The following is a 24,535-nucleotide window of genomic DNA, read 5'->3' on the forward strand; positions in this document are numbered from 1 at the left end:
TTACAGTATGCCAGGCTGCGAAGCCAACCTTTCATAGTAGGAGCTGCCCTGCAGCCCCACAGTAAAGCTACCTCTCTTTTGGCCAGCAGGAGACCAAGGGATGTGAATCTTCTGACTTTTTTAGGGAAATTAACTGTGTAGCCCAGCAACGCCACTTCCGATGTGGGGATAAGAGACAGGTTAGTCATTCCTCCTAGTGTGCTGTGTACTTTCTCCCGGTAGGCCTGCAGTTTGGGACAGGTCCACGTGAGATGTGCAAAATCCGCGTGTGGGGCAGCACATTTCTGGCAATTGTGTGGTCTAGACGGATCCAGTCTGTGCGCTTTGCCGGGAGTAAAGTAAATTTGGCATAGGGATTTGAAATGGAAAAGTTTGTGCCTATTGTTAAGAGAGACTTCCTTCGTTACAGTGCAGCACTTCGCCCACTGTTCATTGGTAATGGTGCGACCAAGGTCGTTTTCCCATGCATTTCGAACCTTGTCATCGTTCCCCGGCCTCATGCTAGCACACGCTTTGTATAGTTTAAATATGAGATGAGCACCAGTCTCGCTCTCTATGATCAAGGTTAGTGGCGTGAAAGGGTCGGGTTCTACAGGGTAAGTAGGCAGTGTGGCGCGCAGAACAGATTCGCCCTAGTACGAAGTTGTCCATGAAGGAGATGGCTTGGAAACGGGTGTCATCCGACACCGAGAAAATGTACCCCTCCAGGTATAAATCTCCCAGTTTGGTGATATCGAATTTGGCTAAGTGCATTGTACCAGTTTTTCTCTTGTTATTGGCAACCGGGGGGTTAGGGAGGGGTAGGGCAGATGAATATAATGCAGTGGTGCCGGCTAGCTGCCGTAGCTTATAATAATAATAATACTCAAGTTTATAAAGCGCCTGGTTACACTAGGCTAGTGTATCCCCGCGCTGCGGTACAGCCCTAAAAGCAACATCCCGAAAGACCCTGAACTAGGTGAAAAGAAGACATATGGCTTAATCTGAGGGAAAAAGATGAGTTTTCAGCTCCTTGCAAAAGGTTGTCTCCGAAGCCTCCATCCGCAGTCCCCTAGTGAGTTTGTTCCACTGCTGTGCCGCCAAAAAGCGAGAAGAGCGACCGCCCACCCTTGCCCTCCTGATGGTAGGAATGCTAACATGCCCCGTCCCACTCGATCTTAATTGACGGGTAGGGGAATAAGGGGTTAGGAGGTTGTGTAAATAGGTGGGCCCCTTATCCCATGCCCAACTGGTGGTGGAAACCGTCTGTATATTCTTCGGGTCCCTGGGAACTCCCTTCGGTAATACAGCGGGCAACTTTTCCAGTAAGACGAAATCCGCCTCCGGGCGTAGAAATGGGATCCTTGCATCCAGATGGAACCAGGCGTAATTGTAGCAGCATTGGGCCACCAAATAATACAATTGTCAATCCGGGACTCCATAACCCCCTGTGTCACACGGGAGGGTAAGTACCTGCAAGCGAACACGTGCCCGCTTCCCTCCCCGCACCAATCTGATGAGGTGTGTGCGCAGTGTTAAAAAAAAAAACATTTGTAAGGGGTATGGGAATATTGTTAAAAAGATATAAGAATTTTGGGAGCACTACCATTTTAAGTATGGCGACTCTACCTGCTATAGACAGCGGCAGACACAGCCATCTTTCCACTTGAGCCTCTAAGGTGCGAACTACTCGCCCATAGTTCAAGCTGAGAATCTGGGCAGTGTTCAGGTGAATATGAATGCCTAAATATTTTACCGAGTCTTTGCACCACTCGAGAGGAAACTCGCAGTCCCATGGAACTGTACTGGTTGTCAAAGGAAAAATCACTGACTTGTGCCAGTTAATGACCAGTCCCGAAAAACGGCCAAATCTGAGTATTTCTCGAACGAGTGGATCTAAGTTATTCTGGGGAACTCTAACATAGAGAATCGTGTCATCTGCATATAGCAAGACTAGTAAGGGACCAGTGTTAAATTGCAAGCCTCTATGTAAATGCCGTTCCTGGAAATGGCGAATTAAAGGGTCTATAGCCAGGATAAACAAAAGGGGGGACAATGGACATCCCTGACGAGTGCCGTGGGAAAGTGAAAAGGGTCGGGATAGAGTGCCGTTCAGGCGGAATCTCGCCATGGGCCTGCTGTACAACAGTGCAGTGGTGGCTATAAAGCCCATTGGCATACCCATGCGGCGCATAACCGAGATGAAAAAGAGCCATTCCAAAGAATCAAAGGCTTTTTTTTTGCGTCAGCGGGAACTTTCGGATCGATTCAATGAATAACAGAGAAGCGTGTTCTGAGATTTAATGAGATGGAGTGATGGGGGACGAAGCCCAACTGGGCCGGTGATATGATGAATTCAATCAACTGGGAGAGGCGGTTGGCGATAATCTTAGCTAATATTTTATAATCTAAGTTTAATAGTTATAGGGGTCTGTAGGAGCTGCAAAGGGACGGGTCTTTGCCAGGTTTGGGGAGGAGAATAAGGACCGCCTCTCTGAGCGTGGGGGGCAGTATGTCTCGCAAGTGCTTCGGCATAAACTTCTATCAACTGCAGCACCAGTATGTCCTTGTATGCCTTATAGAAGTCTCCAGTGAAGCCATCTAACCCAGGGGCAGAGGAGCAGCGGAGGGCGTCAATGGCACCCAGGACATCGGCCTCAGATATGGCCTCTGCTAAGATGTCTTGCATGTCTTTTTCCAGATACACCAGTGCAATTTCGGACAAATAGGCTTCCTGGGCCGAGGAATCGCTCCCTACTTTAGTAGCGTATATGGCCGCGAAATATTCCAAGAATTCATTACGAATTTCTGGGGTGGAGGTGAGTGTCTGATTTGTGATGTATGCTCTGTTGTATGGGGGCCGTAGCATCTACGCAAGTACTCTGCGGGGTCACTCACCCTCTCCATACCACCGGGCAGACTGATACTTGCCCAAATATAGCAACTCGCGGTCTGCAGCCTCACGAAATTTAACGAGAAGGGCCAAATGTCATCCCTCCGTACCCGAGTCTGAAGTGTGGAATAGTGTGGTATCTAGGTCCGCGAGTACGCGTTCTATACGCGCAAGTGTGTTTTGAAGATCTTTAAGTACTCCGGCATGTTTGGCAATGCAGACGCCCCGGATGTACACCCTGAAGCCCTCCCATAAGACTCTGGGCGAGGTACCCTAAGGTGAAGCTGCACCGGAGCATGGTCAGAATACATCCTTGGCAGTGTCACTAGCGACCGGTACCAGCCGGCAATGCCAAGGGAAACTAGCCAAAAATCTATTCTGGTCCAAGTTTTGTATTGACCGAAATAATGGGTGTACTCCGTAAGAGCAGGATTACGTTGGCCCCAAATATCTAGCAGGGATAGCTGCTCAGATAAATCTAGCAGAGGGCGTCGTGCTTGTGGTTTGGTGTCTGGAGAAGTGGCTGTATTGTCCAGGCTAGGGTTAAGGAGTAAGTTGAAATCTCCCCCACTAAGAGAAAGCAAGGTTCTAACCTCACTAACTGGACGTGTAATGAATGAAAAAAATTGGGGGAGTCAGTGTTCGGGCCATATACACACACCAGTGCCGTGTAATGTCCCATGAGTGTTCCTGTGACAATGATGTATCTGCCCTCACTATCCCCCACCACGGAGCTGAGGCTGAAAGGAACCCTCTTATGGATAAGGATGGCTGTGCCCCTTGTGTAACTGTTGTAATTGGAGAAATACCTGGGCGCTACCCAAACAAGCAGCAAAGCGGGCCGTGTCTGATTTGGGTAAATGGGTTTCCTACAAATAAGCAATGTCCACATTGTGTCTCAGTAGATAGTGGACAACCTGTCTTCTTTTGCGATTGCCGTTAAGACCCTGGACTTTCCAGGACATTAAGGACAAACCAGAGGAACCTTCAACGTTAGCTAACTGGGCTATCTAGTGTGCATGACAAGCATAGCATATTCAAGTAGCAGTGAATAACGAAAAACTGTGACAGTGACCATCGCTGATAAACCACTAGAAACATTTAGACAATAAGAAATACCCCCTACCCCCCACCCAACCTCACTGCAACCAAAGCGAGGGGAAGCCATAACGAAAAGCAGAACATGAAGTACCAATTGACTTTACATTGAGATGAAAAACCCCAAGAAGGGTACATCCGAGAGAACAAGTACAAACCCAAGGTATACACCTCGAGGGGTGGCAACGCAACGTCAGTCGACCAGCTATCTGAAACATTACAGAAGTATCAGGTACATTATCCCCGTTCAATTGCACAATAGTGATAGAGAGCCATAACAGCAGATTTAACCAGTACCAGAACTAGAGAAGAGTTCGACACTGGCATACGAGCTGCTGTACGGTGGGGAAGGTCCCACACCCCCCGCCCCTGTCTGAGTATTTTTTGATTGTACGCATGACAGAATTCTTGGGCCTCAGTAGGAGTGTTAAAAATGCGAGCCCAGCCGCCAACATTGACTCTCAGCCTGGCGGGGAATAACAGGTCATATTTTAAACCCAGGTTTCTGAGGCCTGCCTTGACCCCGTTATATTTCCGTTGGGCATCCTGCACCATTACAGTGAAGTCTGGGTAAAGAGATAGCTTAGAGCCCTGCCATATGGTGTCTCCACGTTACCTGGTGAGGTGCAATGCTGTGTCACGGTTCCTGAAGTTCATAACACGTGCTAAGATGGGTTTGCGGGGTACCCTGGATTGGGCCAGGGTCCCAGGGACCGGGGTGCCCGCTCTATTACAAACCCCGGGGTGAAGTACTCCCTCCCAAACAGGTCTGACAACAGAGTCTATTCGGCCGGTGGCAGTGGTCTCGGGAGTCCCAAAATGCAAATGTTATTGCGCCTGCTGCGCGCTTAAAGGTCTTCATTCTTTATAGCCACCTCTTTGAGGATGCGTTCGACGCGCTCCAAGTGTTTCTTGGACTGAGCACTGCCAACTTCGATATCCGAAATGCGCGCTTCTGCCACATCCAGGCACCAGTCATGTACTTGGATTTTGGACCCATGTCTGCCAGACTCTTGTCCAGTGTGCCGAACCGCCCATCTAGGGCTTTGAAGCCAGCCCTCATCTCCTGAAGCATTGCCGTTAACAGTACAGGGAGGTCATCCGCATGTTCCGCACCCTGTGTGTTCTTCGCCATTTTAGAGCCTTCCTCAGTAGCCCTGTCTGTGAGCTTTTCAAAGAGCAGGGTCTTCTGTTTGGTGGCTTTGCGGCCCATGCCGCGAGGCAGCAGCATAGGTGGGACCGTGAAGAAGTCGAGCACCGCCAGGTACTATGCGAATTCCGGACTGGACCCAAGGAGGCAAGCCAGCAGCGTATGATGAAGCGCAATGAGTTGGGATGTGCACGGTGTGATCAGCGGCAGTTCCAGTGCAGCAAGAATAAAAGGGTACCGGGCCCTAGGAGTAGCATAGCAAAACCCAGTGTCTTAAGCAGGCCCCACATGCAGGACCCGGCATCCCCCTCAGGTCGCTCTGTCTTCGTCGCAGGTCCGGGGGGAGCCGGTTGTCGATGGGGGCCTGAATCCTAGGTTCTCGTCTCTGTCGTGCCAGAAGGTAGGCCCCGCATCCAGGTGATAGGCAGCAACCTGGTCCAGCGTCTGTGCCGTGGGGAAATATGCCCCCGAAAAAGAAGTGCAGGAGTCCAGCTGCAGTAGGTGGGCCAAGCGCGGCCGTAAGGTAGGGGCCCAGAGGGAGGATGGGGTGCCGGTGGCACCGCAATGAGGCCAGGAACAGCAGCAGGCGTGTACAGGCCTCGCACGGTGCAGGGAGCCAGAGGGTGGATCGGTGCTCGCTGTTTGAGTATCTGGGCAGCAGGGAGAAGGGGCCGTGTCACTGTGCGGCCGGTCGTGGCGTGTGGAGGGCCAAGACCGGTTCGCCCCCCCCACTGTCTTCTACGCCCCTCCACCATCGGATGGGCACCTCTCAGGTGCACAGCAGGCCCTGTCCCCCGCGTGGCCTCGGGAAATGGCGGGTGCTCGCACTTAGGCCTTGGCGCAGCCAGTCACGACTACACCCTGGCCCAGCTCATCACGTATTAGGGAGGGATCAGCGCCTCCGCCTCGCGACCGGCTCCCCTACCGCAGCAACGGGCTCCCACTCACCTCCAACTCCCGCTGCTTGTCTCGGTTTGCCCATGCATGAAGAGCCCAGGGCACCACACGCCTCCTCTCCGCTCCTCAGCCCGCCGGCGCAATATCTGAGTGATGGAGGCACTCTCCGGCCGCGGAGCCAGCCCGCAGTATTCCGGGCATCTTCAGCACTCCAGCGTTGCCGGTGCAGGGTGATTGCTGTAGATAGCACCGAGGATAATGTAAAGAAGCTGGGCCAGCAGATGGAGTTTCAACAACAAGCAGCCATCTTAGTCGCTTGCGTGGACACGCCCCCAAGCTGAGGAGACTTTCAAGGAGAGTTACGTATCATCAGAATATTAGTGAATCTTGATGCAGTTATCTATCAGTAGAGCACCTAGTGTCTCCATGTAGAGATTCAAAATGACACGATGCAGCTTGGAACCGTGGGGGATTCTGCAGGTGATAGGGATCTTTTGAGCCCTGTTGGTGCAAATGTGAAGAAACTGATGTTGGTTAGAAAGATAGTAGGAGAACCAGTGAAGGACCAGTGAAGGATATTGTTGGTGAATCCGATTTCAGATTCCAGGTTGCAAATGAGGTGGGATGGTGGACTGTGTTGAAGGCAGCTGAAAGGTCAAGCAAAATCAGAAAGCAGGGGTCAAAGAGCATTGTTTGTGAAGTGTAAAGTAGTGGCCTCCATGCTGCGACACAATCTGAAACCAGACCGGCATTTGTCCTAAGGATGGTTATCATTGATGTGATCTTAGAGTTGAACATAGAGTGCATTTTCAATGATCTTGCTGATGGTAGGTGAGTGATGAGCTAGTAGTTGGTAAGGTAATCAGGATCCAGTGTAGGTTTCATTAGGAGTGTGAGGATCTGGCTTGTCTTGAGAGCTTCTGGGAAGATGACTTTAGTGGAGGAGGAATGAACAACGGTGAGTATGGGTGAAAGAGCATCCCCAGAGAGAGCTGCTCTGAAGGATCAAATTAAGATATCCTCTCATAAGAAGTGGCTTTGACAGAGTTGAGTATGTCGGAGAGGTCTACGAGAGATAGGGCTTTAAAGGCTGTCCAGTGAGCGACTTGATGGGAAGGGATGGGTGCAATTGATGTAGTGTCAAAGCTTCTGTATTTTTTTCTTGGAAGAAGTGGTTGATGGCATTGCACTTTTCTGTGGAGTAAGGAATAGGTGGGTTCACCAGAGGTTGATGCGGTGCTAGATTGTCTTGCTTCTGTTGGTGGCTTCATTAATCGTGTTGGTATAGTACTGTGCTATAGCTGATGTTTATGACAATCCTGTCATGAGAAATAGATGTTTAAACCTATTCACATATGTTGACGCACACGTAAATTATTACAAATCACAATTCGACATTATATCAAAGTAGAACAATGATCAGTTGGGCTTCTGTTCTTCCTTTTATTCTCAATAAATCTTCCACTCTCAACGCATTTCGTCGCTACAGGAATTAACCCAAACGACTTCCTCAAGGCTGGAAATAGTACAAATACCACAATTGGAGTACATATTATTTTTACACATAATATCATAAAGTGAGCCCAGATTTCAACCTCGTGCAGAGGGACTATTCAATGTGCATCACAAAGGCGTGTAACAAAATATTCAATTGCTCAATGATTGTGCACATGTTAACACTTAATTCCACTGAATTATTTTCTCCAAAAGTCAAGTGGTACCTAACATTATTTGAATATCACATATTCTATACATCCTTAATACTAAGTACACCCGGTTCATTGTGGTGTCATGTAACCATGTCCCTAAGGTTATTATTTTAGCCAACCCTAGTGAATGGCATGCTCGATTAATTTTCCAAAGATGGGTAAACCTGTACCTTAAACTTTTGTTCAGATCGATTGCCTGTCCCGGTTCAAGCCATAATGGTAACATTATTAAAGATTATGAAGCACGAGGCAAGGGTCTTATAGTACGTTTGTTGTTAGCAAAACAAACCAAGTCCTCCTACATGGCCATCTTACCTCACAAAATCATCTCTTCCTTTCAAACCTCTATCATGGTTCATAATATTCAAAACAAATGCTGGTATAAGACCCTAAAAAGAAAATATATTCATGTCAACATAAAGCTAGTTTCGCCATATTCAGTTGCTAAAAATTAAAGCAACCTATTCCACTGTGTACCGACTCTTACCTCCACTATGTATAAATGTGTAGACCAGCACCTTAGACTTCCACGCTATCAAATTCAGAGGTTAATTTCAGTGGTTAATTTTCGTATCTTTGGGTTTTATTGTCGGGCCTGCGTTCTAGGCAACCTGTAAGAAAATAATAAATCTAAACTACCGATAATCAGCCGTTAAGAGTACCGGTAAGAGTCGGTACACAGTGGAATAGGTTGCTTTAATTTTTAGCAACTGAATATTGCGATACTAGCTTTATGTTGACATGAATATATTTTCTTTTTAGGGTCTTATACCAGCATTTGTTTTGAATATTATGAACCATGATAGAGGTTTGAAAGGAAGAGATGATTTTGTGAGGTAAGATGGACATGTAGGAGGACTTGGTTTGTTTTGCTAACAACAAACGTACTATAAGACCTATGCCTCATGAGCTTCATAATCTTTACTAATGTTATCATTATGGCTTGAACCGTTACAGGCAATCGATCTGAACAAAAGTTTAAGGTACAGGTTTACCCATCTTGGGAAAATTAATCGAGCATGCCATTCACTTGGGTTGGCTAAAATAATAACCTTAGGGACATGATTACATGACACCACAATGAACCGGGTGTACTTAGTATTAAGGATGTATAGAATATGTGATATTCAAATAATGTTAGCTACCACTTGACTTTTGGAGAAAACAATTCAGTGGAATGAAGTGTTAACACGTGCACAATCATTGAGCAATCGAACATTTTGTTACACGCTTTTGTGATGCACATTGAATAGTCCCTCTGCACGAGGTTGATATCTGGGCTCACTTTATGATATTATGTGTAAAAATAATATGTACTCCAATTGTGGTATTTGTATTATTTCCAGCCCTGAGGAAGTCGTTAGGGTTAATCCCTGTAGCGACGAAACGCGTTGAGAGTGGAAGATTTATTGAGAATGAAAGGAAGAACAGAAGCCCAACTGATCATTTTTCTACTTTGATATAATGTTGTATTTTGATTTGTAATAATTTGCGTGTGCGTCAACATATGTGACTAATCTAATCAATCTCTGATTGAACCTTTTTGGGGATTTGGGTGTTATTCCCCGAGTTTGAAAGCACCGCAGGGTACTGTTAGTACAAGTAAGAATAGTGTGTAATATTGTTGGAGCGCTTGGTTACCCTTTACACCCAATTTGAATAATAAGATGTTTAAACCTATACTGAATGTTTACTAGTTTGGCATACTGGAGGCACAACTTGGTTTAATTGGAAGTTTATTGTTATCAAGCAGTCTGTGGAATGTTCATCATTAATATGCCCATCAGGATTACTGAAGGTTCAGGTTGACTAGGGCTCCGCTGATTGCTGAGAGAGTGAGGGCCATCTCCAGCTGTATCAACAGCACCAAGGCGTAGAATAGAACGGGAGTGTCAGCACTATTCGTCATTTGACCAGTGCTTGCAAACAGCCGAACCTCAGTGACAAGCCATAGGCATGATTGTCAGATCAAATAAGGTCCTTCAATCAACCTTGGAATTTGCTTTTTTGCCTCTTTTTGGTTCTGCAGAAAGTGTGAATTTACATAAATTACCAGAAATCCAAACTCTTGGAGAGTATTCATCCTGTGCAAACAACTTCAGCTTTCAAAGGTGACATTGGAGTTGGCATCTGACAGAATCTTGGAAGAGGAGGAAGAGGGCTGTTGAATTTGATAAAAGGTAACAACTTGTCAAACCCACAGTTACTGAATCTGGTTCCATCTGGGGCAGTACCGCAAACATCCTCCAACTGGAAGATGTTTTGGGGGATGACCACGCCTTTGGTTGAAATGGACTGCCTCTAGCTGTGGACTTATGGCAGAAAAGAGCTCCCTACCAATACCCTTTACACCGAAGGACTTGTTTGATTGTTGTTGTGAAGGATTTTGTTGAAACTGTACATTTGAAATAAATGTACTTCGAGGAACAGTCAAATTGAAGGGCTGTAACATTTTCTTTGCTTCTGCCACTTGTTTCACCAATTTATTTAGCTCAGAAGAAAACAATTTTGTGCACAGAAGCGGAAGACGCATAATAAGCACCTTTTGATTTGCCTCCAGCTTCCATGATTTCATCCGTAAATGACATCTTAATGCAATGGTGTCCCACAATGCTGTCGCTATCGGGACCAAAAGTCCTCAAAGGAAGTTTCCTACAAAATCCTTGTTGTTAGCTCCTTTGAGACCAAATCCCTGGACAACTGTTACCTTCCTATATAGGTACAAAGAACATTTGATAGTCTTAACAGAGAATGAGGTGCATACCAAGCAAATGCCCCAGCATGCAGAGAAAAAGTAATAGCCAAGTGGGATTTCTGCAGACTAGATTTCATGTCACAATCTCCTGCGTCCTGAGGAGCAGCATTCTCAGATGCATTCGAAGAGATTCTGGATGTGTGTGCCCGCAAAGAAATGTAATGTTAAACTATCAGCTAGTCAGACTCCAAACCCTTCAAAGGGTATTTTCTCAAAGCACATCTTTCAATTGGTTTCCTATCAATTCTGTAATAGTTTCAGGTAATGGAAGAGAATCAAAAGAGTCTGTTTCATGTTGACTCAAAGATCCTTACATCCAGCGTATGGTACTTACAATCCAGAACTTTCCTCACACGCTTTGCAGATGGTTGCCCATCTTGGACACCGACTATAGCAATTCCCCTCTTGTTAAGATAAATAGGGAATTACCAACATCTTCCAGGGGAGTAGGGTTAGAATCCATGATGACACCAGAGATCGGTCTCTCAGCACTTCAACTTATAAAGAATGCTAAGCAGCCAACTAACCAATAGGGAGGCCTCCCGAGTTCTGCCTAGTGCACATGCCTCTCTCTTAAGTTCAAATTAGGATAATATGGTAATAACAACTCTGAGCCTGCTTTAGCATGGTTGCTGGAGGAGTAACAAGAAAGAGGTACAGGGTGCCTGCCCTAGCAGTTTTGTTAGAGAGCCATGATCTCCCCACCAGCACCCACCATGCCTCTGCAAGCGAAGAAGGAGCGTGCAAGGCCATGGCGTGCCGAAACATATCTGCACATGCCAGATATTCTAATTTAAATGCTAAATTCATTAAAAATTAAATTAAAGAACCACACATTATAGTATGCCTGCAGAGAATGGAGCAATATACAAAGTGGCACATATGGAGCAGGGTGTTGTGGGAATATGGAAGAAAAACTATGGTGTTGGTGTGAGAGAAAGACTTTCTTTCATCTAATGAGTTATATTTTACAGGGTACCTATCTCGAAGCAGCGAACCTCAGGATCTTGGGGCTGGGACAAAGAGGAGGTAGGAGACCAGGCGGTAATGAAATCTACTGCACTGCACTGTCAATCAGGAAACACTACCAGCAGCACGAACTAGAATTCTTAGAGCGCCAGTATCCCTTAGCGGTAAACGTTCTGCGTTCCTCAAGTATGTTAACAGATTCTCACATCATCAAAGTGACAGAAACTAAGCACGCGACTCTACATTCTTGCTTCTATTTTCATGCTTTGCATACATTTGGGCCTATTCACAAACAAAGCTATAAATCTGCCCCAATGTAGAAACGCAGCAAAGGTGTGGATTTTAAAACTTTTTGAAAATCGCAAAACATTTCCAACTGAAAACTTGTGCCAGATGCTGCTTTTCAAGTGTAAACCTGGAAATTCTTTGAAAATTCTCTGTTTTCAAGCTAAAACATACACTAGCATATTTCCACGCAAGAAAGAAAAGCAAGTGCAAACTCAATTGAGAACCTTTTTCTAGTTCACAAACTTCTATAGCATTCTTTCCCTGTAATTCCTCGATGAGGAAGTTAACTTTTGTGCGAGTATTTTTTCCATGATGTCAAAAATGACTCTTTGGGATTGCAAACGTAATTTTGAAGTGAAAAAAGATCAGATGTTTGTGCATGTCAATTAAATGCAGCGCGTGGTTACTCAAAAGTCTGGATACCACAACAAAAGCGTATCTTGCAGTTATAAGGTTCTGCGGTGCTATACAGCCCTTTGGACATACTCGGCATTCTTCTGCCAGTTGTGACCTTGTGGTGTTCATAGTCTGCAACGCTGAAGCTGCCAGTGGCTGACATTACTTCAAGCATTCGTCCATCAGCTTACCACCTTGCTCTAAGGGTGAAATGTATAGCTAGATGTGGGTCCCATGGCCACACTATACCCAGGGCCACTGGAATTATGCAATTGTGCGGCTGCTGCGATTTTCGCATAATTGTAGATTTGCGGCATTTGTCACCTATCTCATCATCTGCCTCATAATCTGCAGATTTGTAAAAAAAAAAAGAGAAAAAAATAGTTTCTACCTCAAATGGTTCAAAGGTAAGGAAAAATGCAGTGACACGTGTTGCCGCGCAGTGGGAGTTCCTTTGCAAAGGTTGACTGATCACCTTTCTGTAGCTTTTTCTTATGTTTGGGTGTTAAACTGTTACTATGAGGTGCAAGCGATGCTCAGACAGTATTAACAAGTTTAGAAATGAAAAAAATAATGAATAATACTATCACAAAATGTGCTGCAAAATGCCACATAATTTGCCGTTTCTAGCAGCATAATTTACTCAACCTGACACATAATTTGTCCCTCCCTGCCGCATAATTCCAGTGGCCCTGACTATATCTCACTAATGAGACCTAAGTAGATCAGAACCAGTCTGGGGTTGCTTGTGTCCCCTTCCGAAGAGGCACCTGGCACTTTGGGCTGGACTGTTCCTATTGGAGCAGGACCGCGACTGATTTGCAGAAGGCGGGTCTCTGTCTGGAATCAGGGAAGGACTGGTCATTTTTTCCAATAAGCACTTCCCCTGGAGGCACTTGAATCCATTTTGTCTGTCACTTTCCCCAGCTCTCCAAGGTTAACTACAGCAGGCAGGGGGAGTGGGGGAGGGGGGGGGGAAGGGAAGAGAGGATGGATGGAAAGCGAGAGGGCCAGAGAGATGGCAGCAGGTGAAGGAGGGAGCAGGGCTGGTGTGAGCATTTTTGTCAGGGCTGCGTTTGATTCTCAGTCCAGGTTTCTCTATCATGGCACGGTGGACAACAGAACGAAGGTCTGGAATGTGACCGAGAATGACTGTTATCGGCTAATATTAATGCAAGCATTACTCTCATCAGCTTGTTGTGTTTGCAGTTCATGGGTTGCAGAATAAATAGAACTTCTAGCAATGCCAACACACGAAGAGCCCAGACCCTAGTGGTAGGAGTCAAAATGTCTACATTCTTGTGCAGACCCTTACACTTGTAAAAGGAATTTAACAGCATCAGCACTCAGTGTACAGGGCATATTTACACAGTCAGATTTGTTCATCGGTCCAAAGGTTCTTATTTCACATTTCTCTTTAACCAAAAGTGGATTCCTCTACTGGCATTTAAATAATAAGTTTAAGCGGTGATGCTGCAGAGCAGAGGTGTCAGCAATCATAGGACATGCCTCCAGAGGGCGCTATATGTTCATTATTCAGTATACAGGCACCTACTGTGCTGGGACTCATGCGGCATGACACCGACATCGTAGGTCAATTCCTTTTCACAGGCCTTGATGAAGAAGCAGAAAACGATCATGCATTTTATATTTGTTATTCTTCCTTTGACACTTCCGTGTATAAACCAGTAACACATAACAAAACAAAATGCATTCCCTCTGCTTGAGAGAATTATTATATTACCGTATGATAGAGATATGAAACTAGAATTTGCTCACAAATTAAAGTCGGAATAGTCAAAGGAAATATAAAACACAACAATGTCAGAATCTAAACCTCTATTCGTTTCTATTGCAACTTTAATTTATGCACAATTCACACGGTTCACCTATTTGTATTTAAATCACCGTTTGAGGGAGTCAGCATCAAACTCAACATATTGTTGTCATAAGTGAGATATTCATTGTCCTGCAGCTGAGTCTTTAAGTCGGAGGGACGCTCAGGGCATGGATCTCACCAGGACAAGCCGAAGGAGCCCGGACGCTGTAGTACTTCCGAGTTCTGTGGCTCCACACCAGCTCTGCGTCCCGTTAGTCCAAGATACCCTTTGCAGCGCCCAGACTCAGCCCAAGGGAATCTCCTTCCGCTTTCCTATGAGCGGCCTAATGTACACACACCCTTCGGGATTGGTGGAATATGGGAAGCAGATCTAAGCTTAAGCATCTAAATGCAGCGTGTGGTACCCGGATATGAAGACAAACACACACTGGGCAGATAAATCAACACCTTCGGCAGGTGGATAGTCACAAAAAGTGACACAAACTGGTGCAAAGTGTGGATAATGTATTAACTTTCCAGCACAAAACCATATTTGCACAGGAAATTAGCCTAAAAAAGCTTTTTCCACTACTTTGTGTCTAGTGGGCATCCATTGCCATGCTACCACCCTTGGATTTTAATGGAAAGTCCTCTCTACTAATTATGATAGACTGGGGTTTCACTTAAAAAAAATAATAATGCTTCAAGTCCAGCATTAAGTTGGAGAATCGTTTAATTTCTTCAAATCTATCCCACATTGCGTGTGTGCTGCACTGTACAGCGGCCATACAGCACTTGGAAAGTTGAAAGGTTTACTCATAGTATTTTGTACTGGAAGGGTACCCTTTCTGCACAAAATCTACTCTAGACATCACATACACAACTTTGCACTGTGGTGCAAAGGTGTGTGTGTTGCACTAGGCTGCCTCTTTGAGCGCCAGTGCAGGGGATGACACAGGTGTGACATATTGTAGTAGATATGTCTCAGCGCTGTTTTCCCCCTTGTGCTATGCAGCAATTTTAGTTATTACGCTGCATTCACAACTTTGGAATACATCTGCCAACACATCTCTCAAGTATACCTCTGCTGTGCAAATGTTTCATTCCATTACTCCTTGTAGATGGTTAGCCCTCAGGTGAGAAATATGTAAGTGCATACTGCTGGCTCCTCTGAAAGTCTGGAATTTCACTGAATCATACAGCAGGCATTCATTTGTGAATTTCATTGTGTCCAAAACAAATTCAGTTACAACCAAATTTACTTTTGCAAATGGTGCCCTAGATGTTTATCAGTTTCTTGTGTAGGGTTTAGCTCTGCATTCTTCACTTATTTTATTTTTCTTTGTAAGCATTGGGTGGCAGGTGACAGTTTACAGAGCAATTCATTCAGTCAAGCATGGCAAACAGTAAGGTAAGTGTTAGACCTGTCAACCGTAGGGTGGTCTTACCCAAAATGTTTTACATGCTTACATCCTCTTTTTGCTGTATCTTTTTGTTGGCCTTAGAACTCTGAGCATTTTACCACTGCTGACCAGTGCTACAGTGCATGTGGTTCACCCCTAAACATGGTAACATTGGTGTATACACAATTGATATAGTTAGTTTGATTGTAAATCCCTTGTAAAGTTATATACCATATACCCAGGGCCTGTAACCTAAATGCCACTAGTGGGCCTGCATTACTGATTGTGCCACCCATACAAGTAGCCTTTCAAGCCTATTTCATGACTCCCATTGCATGGCCAGTGTGTGCAGTTTACTGCCAAGCCTCAAACTCCCCTTTTATTACACACAAGTCACCTCAAAAGGTAGGCCCTAGGTATCCCTGAAGGCATTATGCTGTGTAACTAAAAGGTAGGACATGTACTTTCAAGTTTTACATGTCCTGGCATTGACAAACAGCTAAGTTTGTTTTTCACTACTGTGAGACCTATTCCTCTCATGGACTAGCATTGGGAATTCCTTAAAACAAGTTTAAGCTGTAATTCCTGATCAGAAAGGAGAAGCTGCATCATGTTTCATATTTTTGGAAGGATAATGATACATCCTCTTTACTTGTAAAGTTGGATTTAACATTACTGTTTTAGAAATGCCACTTATAGAAAGTGTTCATAACAATCAAGGTGTCCAGATAGACTATTTGCAAAATATAAATGATTAAACAAGACCTTAGACTGTACTTCTAATGTCCGTGTGATTTATTTCACATAGCTTTTAGCATTTCAACACAAAATTATGCCATTTGTGTCATGTCAAATATCAGACACCACTTTGTTTTGTAAATATTGTCAGATGGTGTTCACTTACACACAAAAAACAATATGATAAAGCATAAACAAATTGTAATACATCACAGTGCAAAACATTACAAAACTAATTTAAACGTACAAAGTCTTCCAAGAGGAATATCAAACTGTACAAACAACCAGACCTTGGTTGAAAAATGCACTAGGCGGACCTTACAAACTTATTACGCAAAGGCTTCTGCCTATTGTCCTGCCCGTTACAACAAACAAATGATGGACGGAATGCTGACAATGCAGACATTCTCCCCCAGTCAAGAGATCTGGGTTAAATCCATCGTTCTTTTGCCCACTACGCCACCCCAGATTAGACATGGCCATATGCAAATCAGTCTTGACCCTGTGCCTCATGGGAACAGTCCAGCCCGAACTGCCAAGCCATGTCTTCCCTGGACCGGAATCAAGCATCCTAGGACCGGTTTCTGGCTATCAGCCGTCATCAGCCAGGATAGCTTGACTCCAGTGGCGTAGTGAGCACGGGTCCCACGTCTGGGAATACCCATCCCACTTAGGGCGAAAAGCGTTACAACAAACAAATGATGGACGGAATGCTGACAATGCAGACATTCTCCCCCAGTCAAGAGATCTGGGTTAAATCCATCGTTCTTTTGCCCACTACGCCACCCCAGATTAGACATGGCCATATGCAAATCAGTCTTGACCCTGTTCTGCATTCTGTCCATCAATTGTTGTTTTTGCATTTGTCACCCCGAGTGGGAAGGGTATGCTCAGACGTGAGTCCCTTGCTCTCCATGCCACTGGAATCAAGCTATCCTGGCTGACGAGGGCTGAAAGCCCGAAACCGGTCCTAGGATGCTTGTTTCCAGTCCAGGGAGGACCTGGCTTGGCAGTTCGGGCTGGACTGTTCCCATTGGGCACAGGGTCAAGACTGATTTGCATATGGCTGGGTTCAAACTGGAATGGCATGGTGAGCAAAAAAACGATGGATTTAGGCCCAGATCTCTGTACTGGGGTGAATGTATGACATTGTTCTGCATTCTGTCCATCAATTGTTGTTTTTGCATTTGTCACCCCGAGTGGGAAGGGTATGCTCAGACGTGAGTCCCTTGCTCTCCATGCCACTGGAATCAAGCTATCCTGGCTGACGAGGGCTGAAAGCCCGAAACCGGTCCTAGGATGCTTGTTTCCAGTCCAGGGAGGACCTGGTTTGGCAGTTCGGGCTGGACTGTTCCCATTGGGCACAGGGTCAAGACTGATTTGCATATGGCTGGGTTCAAACTGGAATGGCATGGTGAGCAAAAAAACGATGGATTTAGGCCCAGATCTCTGTACTGGGGTGAATGTATGACATTGTTCTGCATTCTGTCCATCAATTGTTGTTTTTGCTATTGTCCTGCCCGTGTCATTCTGATAGCTCTTCATGGGCAGGAAGAGTGAGGTGGAATGGACACTTGCACCTGAATAGGCAGTGTCCTGTTTGCCATGCAAAGGGCTGATTATCCCCTACGGATAGTCTGGAACCAAGGCTGGGATGTAAGGGGGAGTTGTGCACTTCAAGGGCCTGCTTTGAGGTTGCCCTAACTTCACAGGAACATCTGGGTAGAAGTACAGGTTCTTAGACACTTCCAAGACAGTACACTACTCGGCCTGTGAAGAACTCTGCCAAGAGTAAAAACTGCTGAACTACAGGGATTGCCACTCCCTGAAGACTGCTCTGGAAGAACTACTTTTCTACTTTGCTGAGCTGCCCTGCTGCCTGCTGTTCTCTGCCCTGCTGAGGACAAGGACTGGACCCGTCTAATTTATACCCAGAGTGACTCCAAGGGCTTGCCCCCTGTTCTGAAGTTTCAGGGCCATCAAAGACTTCCTGCAACTCTGCAACAGCACCTGGACTCTGCCATCTTTGAGTCCTGCCATGCCAAGTACTGCAAATCCGGTCCTGGGCCCTTGAAAGGTGATTCCTGCAGTCCAGAACCATCAAAATCTACGCAGTGACGACTTTGTGCCAATCAGAACCATCGCAGTGCCCTTCGATGCCAAGCTGATCGAAGGCCATCCTCGCATGGCTCGACGCCCATCGCGGGACCCAGCTGTGAGGCTTGACGACGATGCATCTACCTGACTGCGTGAATCGGAACCGAAGCATCGAGTCTTTGATGCTGACGCTTGCTCCAACCAGGGTACTTTGTAAGGGGGACCTGCATGGGTTCTGTAGCCAGCCTGCCTTCCATTGCAGTCGGCCTGAACTTTGGATTTATCCCAGACCAGTGCAACCTCAAGTAGCCCTTAAGCACGTTTTTTACATTTATTCTTTAAAAAATCATATCTCGACTTCTACCTATTGGATGTTTGTCGTTTTGGTCTTGATTAGCTCATAAAAATCTTATCTATTTTTCTAAACCTGTGTGGAGTATTTTTTGTGGTGTTTTCACTATATTACTATGTGTTTGCGTACTGCATAAATACTTTACAAATTGCCTCTTAAATTAAGCCTGCCTGCTCTGTGCCAAGCTACCAAAGGGTGAGCATAGGTGAATTTAAAGTGTGTATCTGACTTACCCTGACTAGGATTGTGGTTCCTACTTGGAAAGGGTGCATATCTCTGCTACCCAGAGACCCCATTTCCAACAGCGAGAGTGTAGGTTTCAGTGTAAATTCACAATGTAGAAGTAGTGTAACTTGCTCATCCCCATCTGCTCAAATAAAATATATATAAATCAGAGACTTATCACACTCTAGTGTTAGAAGGATATTCATGCTTGTTTGTGCTGACCTAAGCCCTTCCAACGTCAAGTGGGAAACCCTCCGCGTGGAGTCTTTAAGAAGCATCACTTTTCATTCTAGGATTTTAGGATCTTTGCAAATATTGGGAAAGTGAGACAGCAAGTGCGACTTTTTGAAAACAGTAGGGGTGTGGGAAGTTGCCAAGGTTTTTCAGCCACAGCATTACACATTTTTCTTAAAAGTTTGCAATCTTTGTGAACTTTACAAAATTAGTGAACTTTTAAGGAAAAACATAGCAACCTCTTCTAACAGTAATAGTGTGAAAAGGCTTTTATTGGGAGATTCGCGTGAAAAAAAACTTTTGCAAGAATATTTTCTCTCAAAACCTTCTCATGCAGATATTCTGTCCTGCAAGCGGAGTAGGGTGAAAATTAGCAGCTTTGTAAACTGCATAAAATGCAATGTTTGCTGATTTTACTCATATTCGAGGGCGACATTCATGTTTTAAAGCATCACACATGATATGGGCCACCGTGTAGTTCATAAAGTTATTAATAAACTCTCTATTTTAGCAGGGTTCTGGTTGAATCCTTGTAATGATGAGCTTCAAGTCACCTTTAGTAGTGTGTAACTTTAAATTGTGCCTACTCTACTGCTAAGACGTTAAACCTATCACCCAATTTCTTGTATCTTACTAGACTGTCAATACTGCATCATGCATTACTCAACATTTGCAAGTTTAAATAAATCACTCCCTTCTCTCAGATTAAGCCATATTAAATATTTACCCAGCGCTATCAAGTTCCACCCCAACATGCATACACACTGTTCACTGTCAACAATGAACACTTTTTTTCTTCTGTTTTCATACGTTATAACATTCAGTTTTCAAATAAGAAAAATGGCTCTCTGAGCCCACCACCCATCTCTGCAAAAAACAATTTACAATCCCATGTCTGACTCAAACATAAAAATGTTGGAATTTTTTCCTTACGTATGGGATTTGCTCAAACAGGGTCCAATTTACAGAAGATAGTTTACTAGCTCTGGAGTGCTCCTATATTAGGAGGGAAATTTGATGTGTAAAATTCAGAAAGGATTCACATCTCCTGGGAATTCAGGACAGTTGTAGGTCGTCAGGAGTAGATGTGAAAGTATTGGTTAATTACTTATTACTGAAACCTGTCACTATCTACTCATGTGTAAAATGTATATAGTGCAATAAAAGAAGTGCCTTTGGACGTTCAAACTTTTAATTTGTTTCTCTATCGGTAACAATATTCTTTCCCTTGCAAAAATATCTTTCACTACAACCAAGAGAGAAGCCAGAAACATAAAATGTTCCTGTTTTCACTACATATTGCGGCCACTGAGTAATTGAGGCATATAATTCCAACCCTTTTTACAAAATGTCCCACAGCAAATATTTACCCAAACAAAGTTTCCTTCTCCTTACTTTCCTTCTATTTTCTTCTCTCTAATTTTCTTTCCTCCTTTCCATTTTTTTGCTCCTCACAACCATCTTTCCAGTGTTCTCTCTTTTCGCTCTCTCTTTTTCCTTTTTTGCATTCTTCTTTCCTCCCCTCTCTCATGCTCTCACTTCATTTGCATTTACATTGTCATTGCGAGTTTCATCATTTGTCTTTCTCCATATAACCATGATTGGCTCTTTCCACACCTCTTCACTCCCACCCCACCACAGTGTCTTTCTGTTATTTATGAATTTCTCCTTTTGCTTCTGTTTTACGACTGAGGAGCAGCGCCTAATTTGCGCCATGTTTGCCGGTGCTTGACAGCGGTCTTTGTTTCTTGGCACTGGCACACATTTATGACAGCCTGCTATTAATGGCATTTTGTTTCTAGTTCTAAATATTAGCAGACAGTTGAACTTTGCAAAATACATAAAAATAATAATACCAGCTCCCTTCAGTTCATATTGTCACATTTGCAAGAAGGAGTGTGATAGTAAGTCGGTAGCACTGGTACTGACATTTGGCAGGGAGAGTGGGTGGCGAAAGCTGTAGTTGCCTTCTGAGAAATATCTTAGGCCCTGGCTCTTTCCCCCCCCCCCCCAAAATGAAACACTGCTGAAGAGTCATAGTCCAAAGCTAGAAACAGGCCTGGGTGGGGTTCACAGAGTTCCACTACAAGGAACTCTACTAAGTGACCCAAAAAATCTACCACGCTACACAGAGTTCCACAAGTGGCAGAGTGCATTAGGTCACGCCGTTTGCACAGATTTTTAGAGCCTAGTGTTTGTCCCGTGTTCGAAAATCTGCACGAACTGCACCATGCACAGCGCAAGATGGCGCTGCTTCTTTCTGCCGCTCGAGTAGGTTTTCTACTCGAGCGGCAGCTTCCTCAATGCGTATGGAATGTTTCTCAACACGAGGGATCGCAACCATCCATGACCGCCCGCATTGAGAAGTCTCACTGGGAGGTGGTCCAGCGTGCTGCGCGGAGTGCAGAAAAGTCCACAAACTCCACGAGAGAGCGGAGTTCACTGCCCAGGCCTAGTTATAGCTATAAAAACGAATTTAATCTGTCACCTGACATCCCCCTTAAGCCCTTCAAGGTGGTTCTCTATGCCCTTGCTACTACTGTAACAATTTGAAGGGTGGAGGGTTCCCTCAATCGCTGTACTCCAAAAATGTCTAAAAAGGGGACATTTAGGAGAATATTTCGGTGGGAAACCACCTGCAAAATGTTTATGAATCCCACCTACTTAGTGAGTTAATGGGTGGTCACCAAAAGTGTGTGTTGCCATCCAGAACACGCAAAACTTGAACCATAAGAATATAATCACACATAAAATGACCCCTTACTAGCATCATTTTTACGTGTGCATTAATACTTCTGGAAGTTCAAATTCACTTTTTGTAAATACCAAAAGTAAATTCACACTCATTGGCAGCTATATTAATACCAAAATTAAATTAAGGTGCAGAAAAAGCTTTAATAACAGGACCTACACAATTTCCACCTGAATGGGTGTGCAAATCTAGTATTAGGGGCATTTTTTTTATTCTTTTTTTTTTTTAAATATATTTTTATTGGTTTTTAAATAACAGTAGGCAAATATGACAGCAATGCGATTCCCCAGTGTGTGATCCTGCCGTCCCTCCCGCCCCTTCTCCCAGCTCCAGCTTCACGGTAAGTCAATAATTACATAAGTGTCTATCACATAATTACCGCTGTCCCTAACTTAGCAATGCAGTGACTTCCGACCTAGCTAGGGATTCATTTCTAGTGAGCAGGTTGCCCCAACATAGATATCGCAATTGCAGGATATCGCATTAAAGTCTCAAGCCATTTGTCCCCATACACCCTCCCCTACCACCGGTGTGCGTTAACTACTTGCAGCGCACATAGGGGCATATTAGCAAGACCGGCGACAAATTTATCGCCTTTTTAGCATCAGGGAACTGCTGCTAAAACGGCGATAATGGGCTTGCTAATATGCGTTATAGAATTCCAATAGAAGCCCATGTTAGATGTGCAGGACATCTCACCTGGGCTTCTATTGGAATTCTCTGCGGCATATTATCGAGCCCATTATCGCCGTTTTAGCGGCAGTTTCCTGCCGCTAAAACAGCGATAATTTTATCGCCGGTCTTGCTAATATGCCCCATAGATGGGAGCATCTGATTCTCTTCCTACAGGTAAATCCACAGCAGTAATGCAGTACAGGCAAACATACTATTATTGGAGCCCAGTAATCGTTCCACAGAGCATCCCCAGTGTTACTCTACCAGTCCTGTGGAGCGTGGTGAGCCCGCTGGACCTTCCAGGGCCGAGCCCCACTCCCGGCATTTTTATTTTTTCATGTGTAGTTGCTTTAACGCTTCCTAATCCGTAACCCATTTGCGCATTTTTCACTTGCTTCTTCTACATATGTGGAACTCTAGCTGTGTCCCTGTCGCCCAGGGTTCAGTAGTATAAATACAGCGTTTGCGTGAATTGTATGTTTTTTGAATTGCGCATGGGCACTTTAAATAAAGAGCATTGTGAGTGTGGCTCACTGATGTGGCTCAGTAGTTGGCCATATGCTACTGTCACTTTAAAAATGCAAAACTCACCTATTTCACGCAAACTACTTGCACTTGAAAGAATAGTAAGAGGACATGAATCGTAACCCTAACGAATTAAGTCGTGTGCAATCATAATGCGTCATCAAGAAAATATATACTGGATGTTCCGCTTACCTGCCGGGCGTACTGAGCAAAAATGCTTTCGGGGCTCCGCTGTTGGGACGGTTTTACCGCGGTCTGCAAGAAACGCATGAGTAAGACACCAGTCATTCTACTTCAAGGCCTTTCAAGAACATGACCACAAAATTACACGCTATTCTTCTTGTCTAACTAACCATACCAAACAATTTTCTGAGAGCTGGAAAGACAATCAAACCATCCACAAATGCATTTCCGTGGGTGACTCAGATGAGAATATACGGTGTAAATGCATAACGATTTACCTAATCACATGTGCGGCAGAGTTTAATTTTTCAAGGAGGTACACAGCAGGAATTGTTTGGAAATTTTGAGCACAATCACAAAACATTTTGATTAGCACAATTTCATGCCCTGAGAAGCTACAGGAACTTTGCAACAGGGATGAACTAAATGATGCGTCAAGAAAAGGCAAATTATAGGATTTATAGCACTGTTCCACTACTTCAAGCATTTAAGAGACCAGTCAGTCCAAAACTGCGACAGAGGCTGCGTCTTATATTCACACTTACAGTGCTAACATTGTGTGATACGGCCAAGTCTTAACGTACTAGTTTCTGGGGACAAATCAAGCTCTACTGCTGGCCAATGAGCTGTTTAGACCAACAGTAAGGCAGCCTACATCGCGGCCGGTCTGAAACTTTAACGTTGTACTGATCTAGCGCGACCAGTTGTCCAAATAGGCGCTATAGGTTTCTATGAGTTTTATAGTGCTGAATCTTTAAAAATTCATATATCAGGTTCCCTACATTGGATTCTTTTTATGGTCATTTTAAAGATTAAAATATGTTGGAATTTTATTGTGAGTTGTGTCTTAATTATTTACTGAATTGGTGTTTTTAAATGCTTTACAAACCGGTCTTTCAAGTTAAGCCTGCCTGCTCGCAGCCAAGCTACCAAGGGTTTCGCATGGGAATAATTTTCTAAGACCTTTTTGAGCCCTATATGGTGGTAGTGGTATCACTGCCAGTAGTAGATGCATATTTACCACTGCTAATAATCCACTTCCCAACAGTGTCACTCTGGAATTCTGGGTTCAAGAGTTACAGGCCCAGTCCTTCTCGCACAGGCAAGAGAGCAGCAGACAGCACGGCAGCAGTCCTTCAGAGCAGCAGACCAGCAGAGTGGCAGCCCTATCAGCAGCGCAACAGGCCTTCTCCCTGGTAGAGTAGCGACTGGTCCAGAAGTGTACTGAAGAGTTTGTATCTGAGGACCAATATATATATACAGTTATGCCTTTGAAGTGGGGAGAAGCTTCAAGAGGCATGACTTTTAAGTGTACAGGTGCTATGCATTCCTGGCCCTCGCTCCAGACTAACTTGTGTGGAGGCAGGACACAGCCAACAGAAGTATAAGTGGAGCCAG

The 24,535-nt window shown here is 44.7% G+C and overlaps 1 protein-coding gene across 1 annotated transcript in view; it reads right to left on the reverse strand.

Annotated features, from left to right (window-relative positions):
- CAPN13 (calpain 13) overlaps positions 1–24,535 on the reverse strand; it is a 582,342-nt gene that overhangs the window by 38,761 nt on the left and 519,046 nt on the right. Inside the window, exon 16 of the mRNA XM_085609938.1 lies at positions 23,147–23,209. Coding sequence (XP_085466064.1) covers positions 23,147–23,209 — 63 coding nt within the window. The remainder of the gene's footprint in view (positions 1–23,146; positions 23,210–24,535) is intronic.

Source organism: Triturus cristatus, chromosome 6 (assembly GCF_964204655.1).
Source record: "Triturus cristatus chromosome 6, aTriCri1.1, whole genome shotgun sequence".
NCBI classification, from domain to species: Eukaryota; Metazoa; Chordata; class Amphibia; order Caudata; family Salamandridae; genus Triturus; species Triturus cristatus.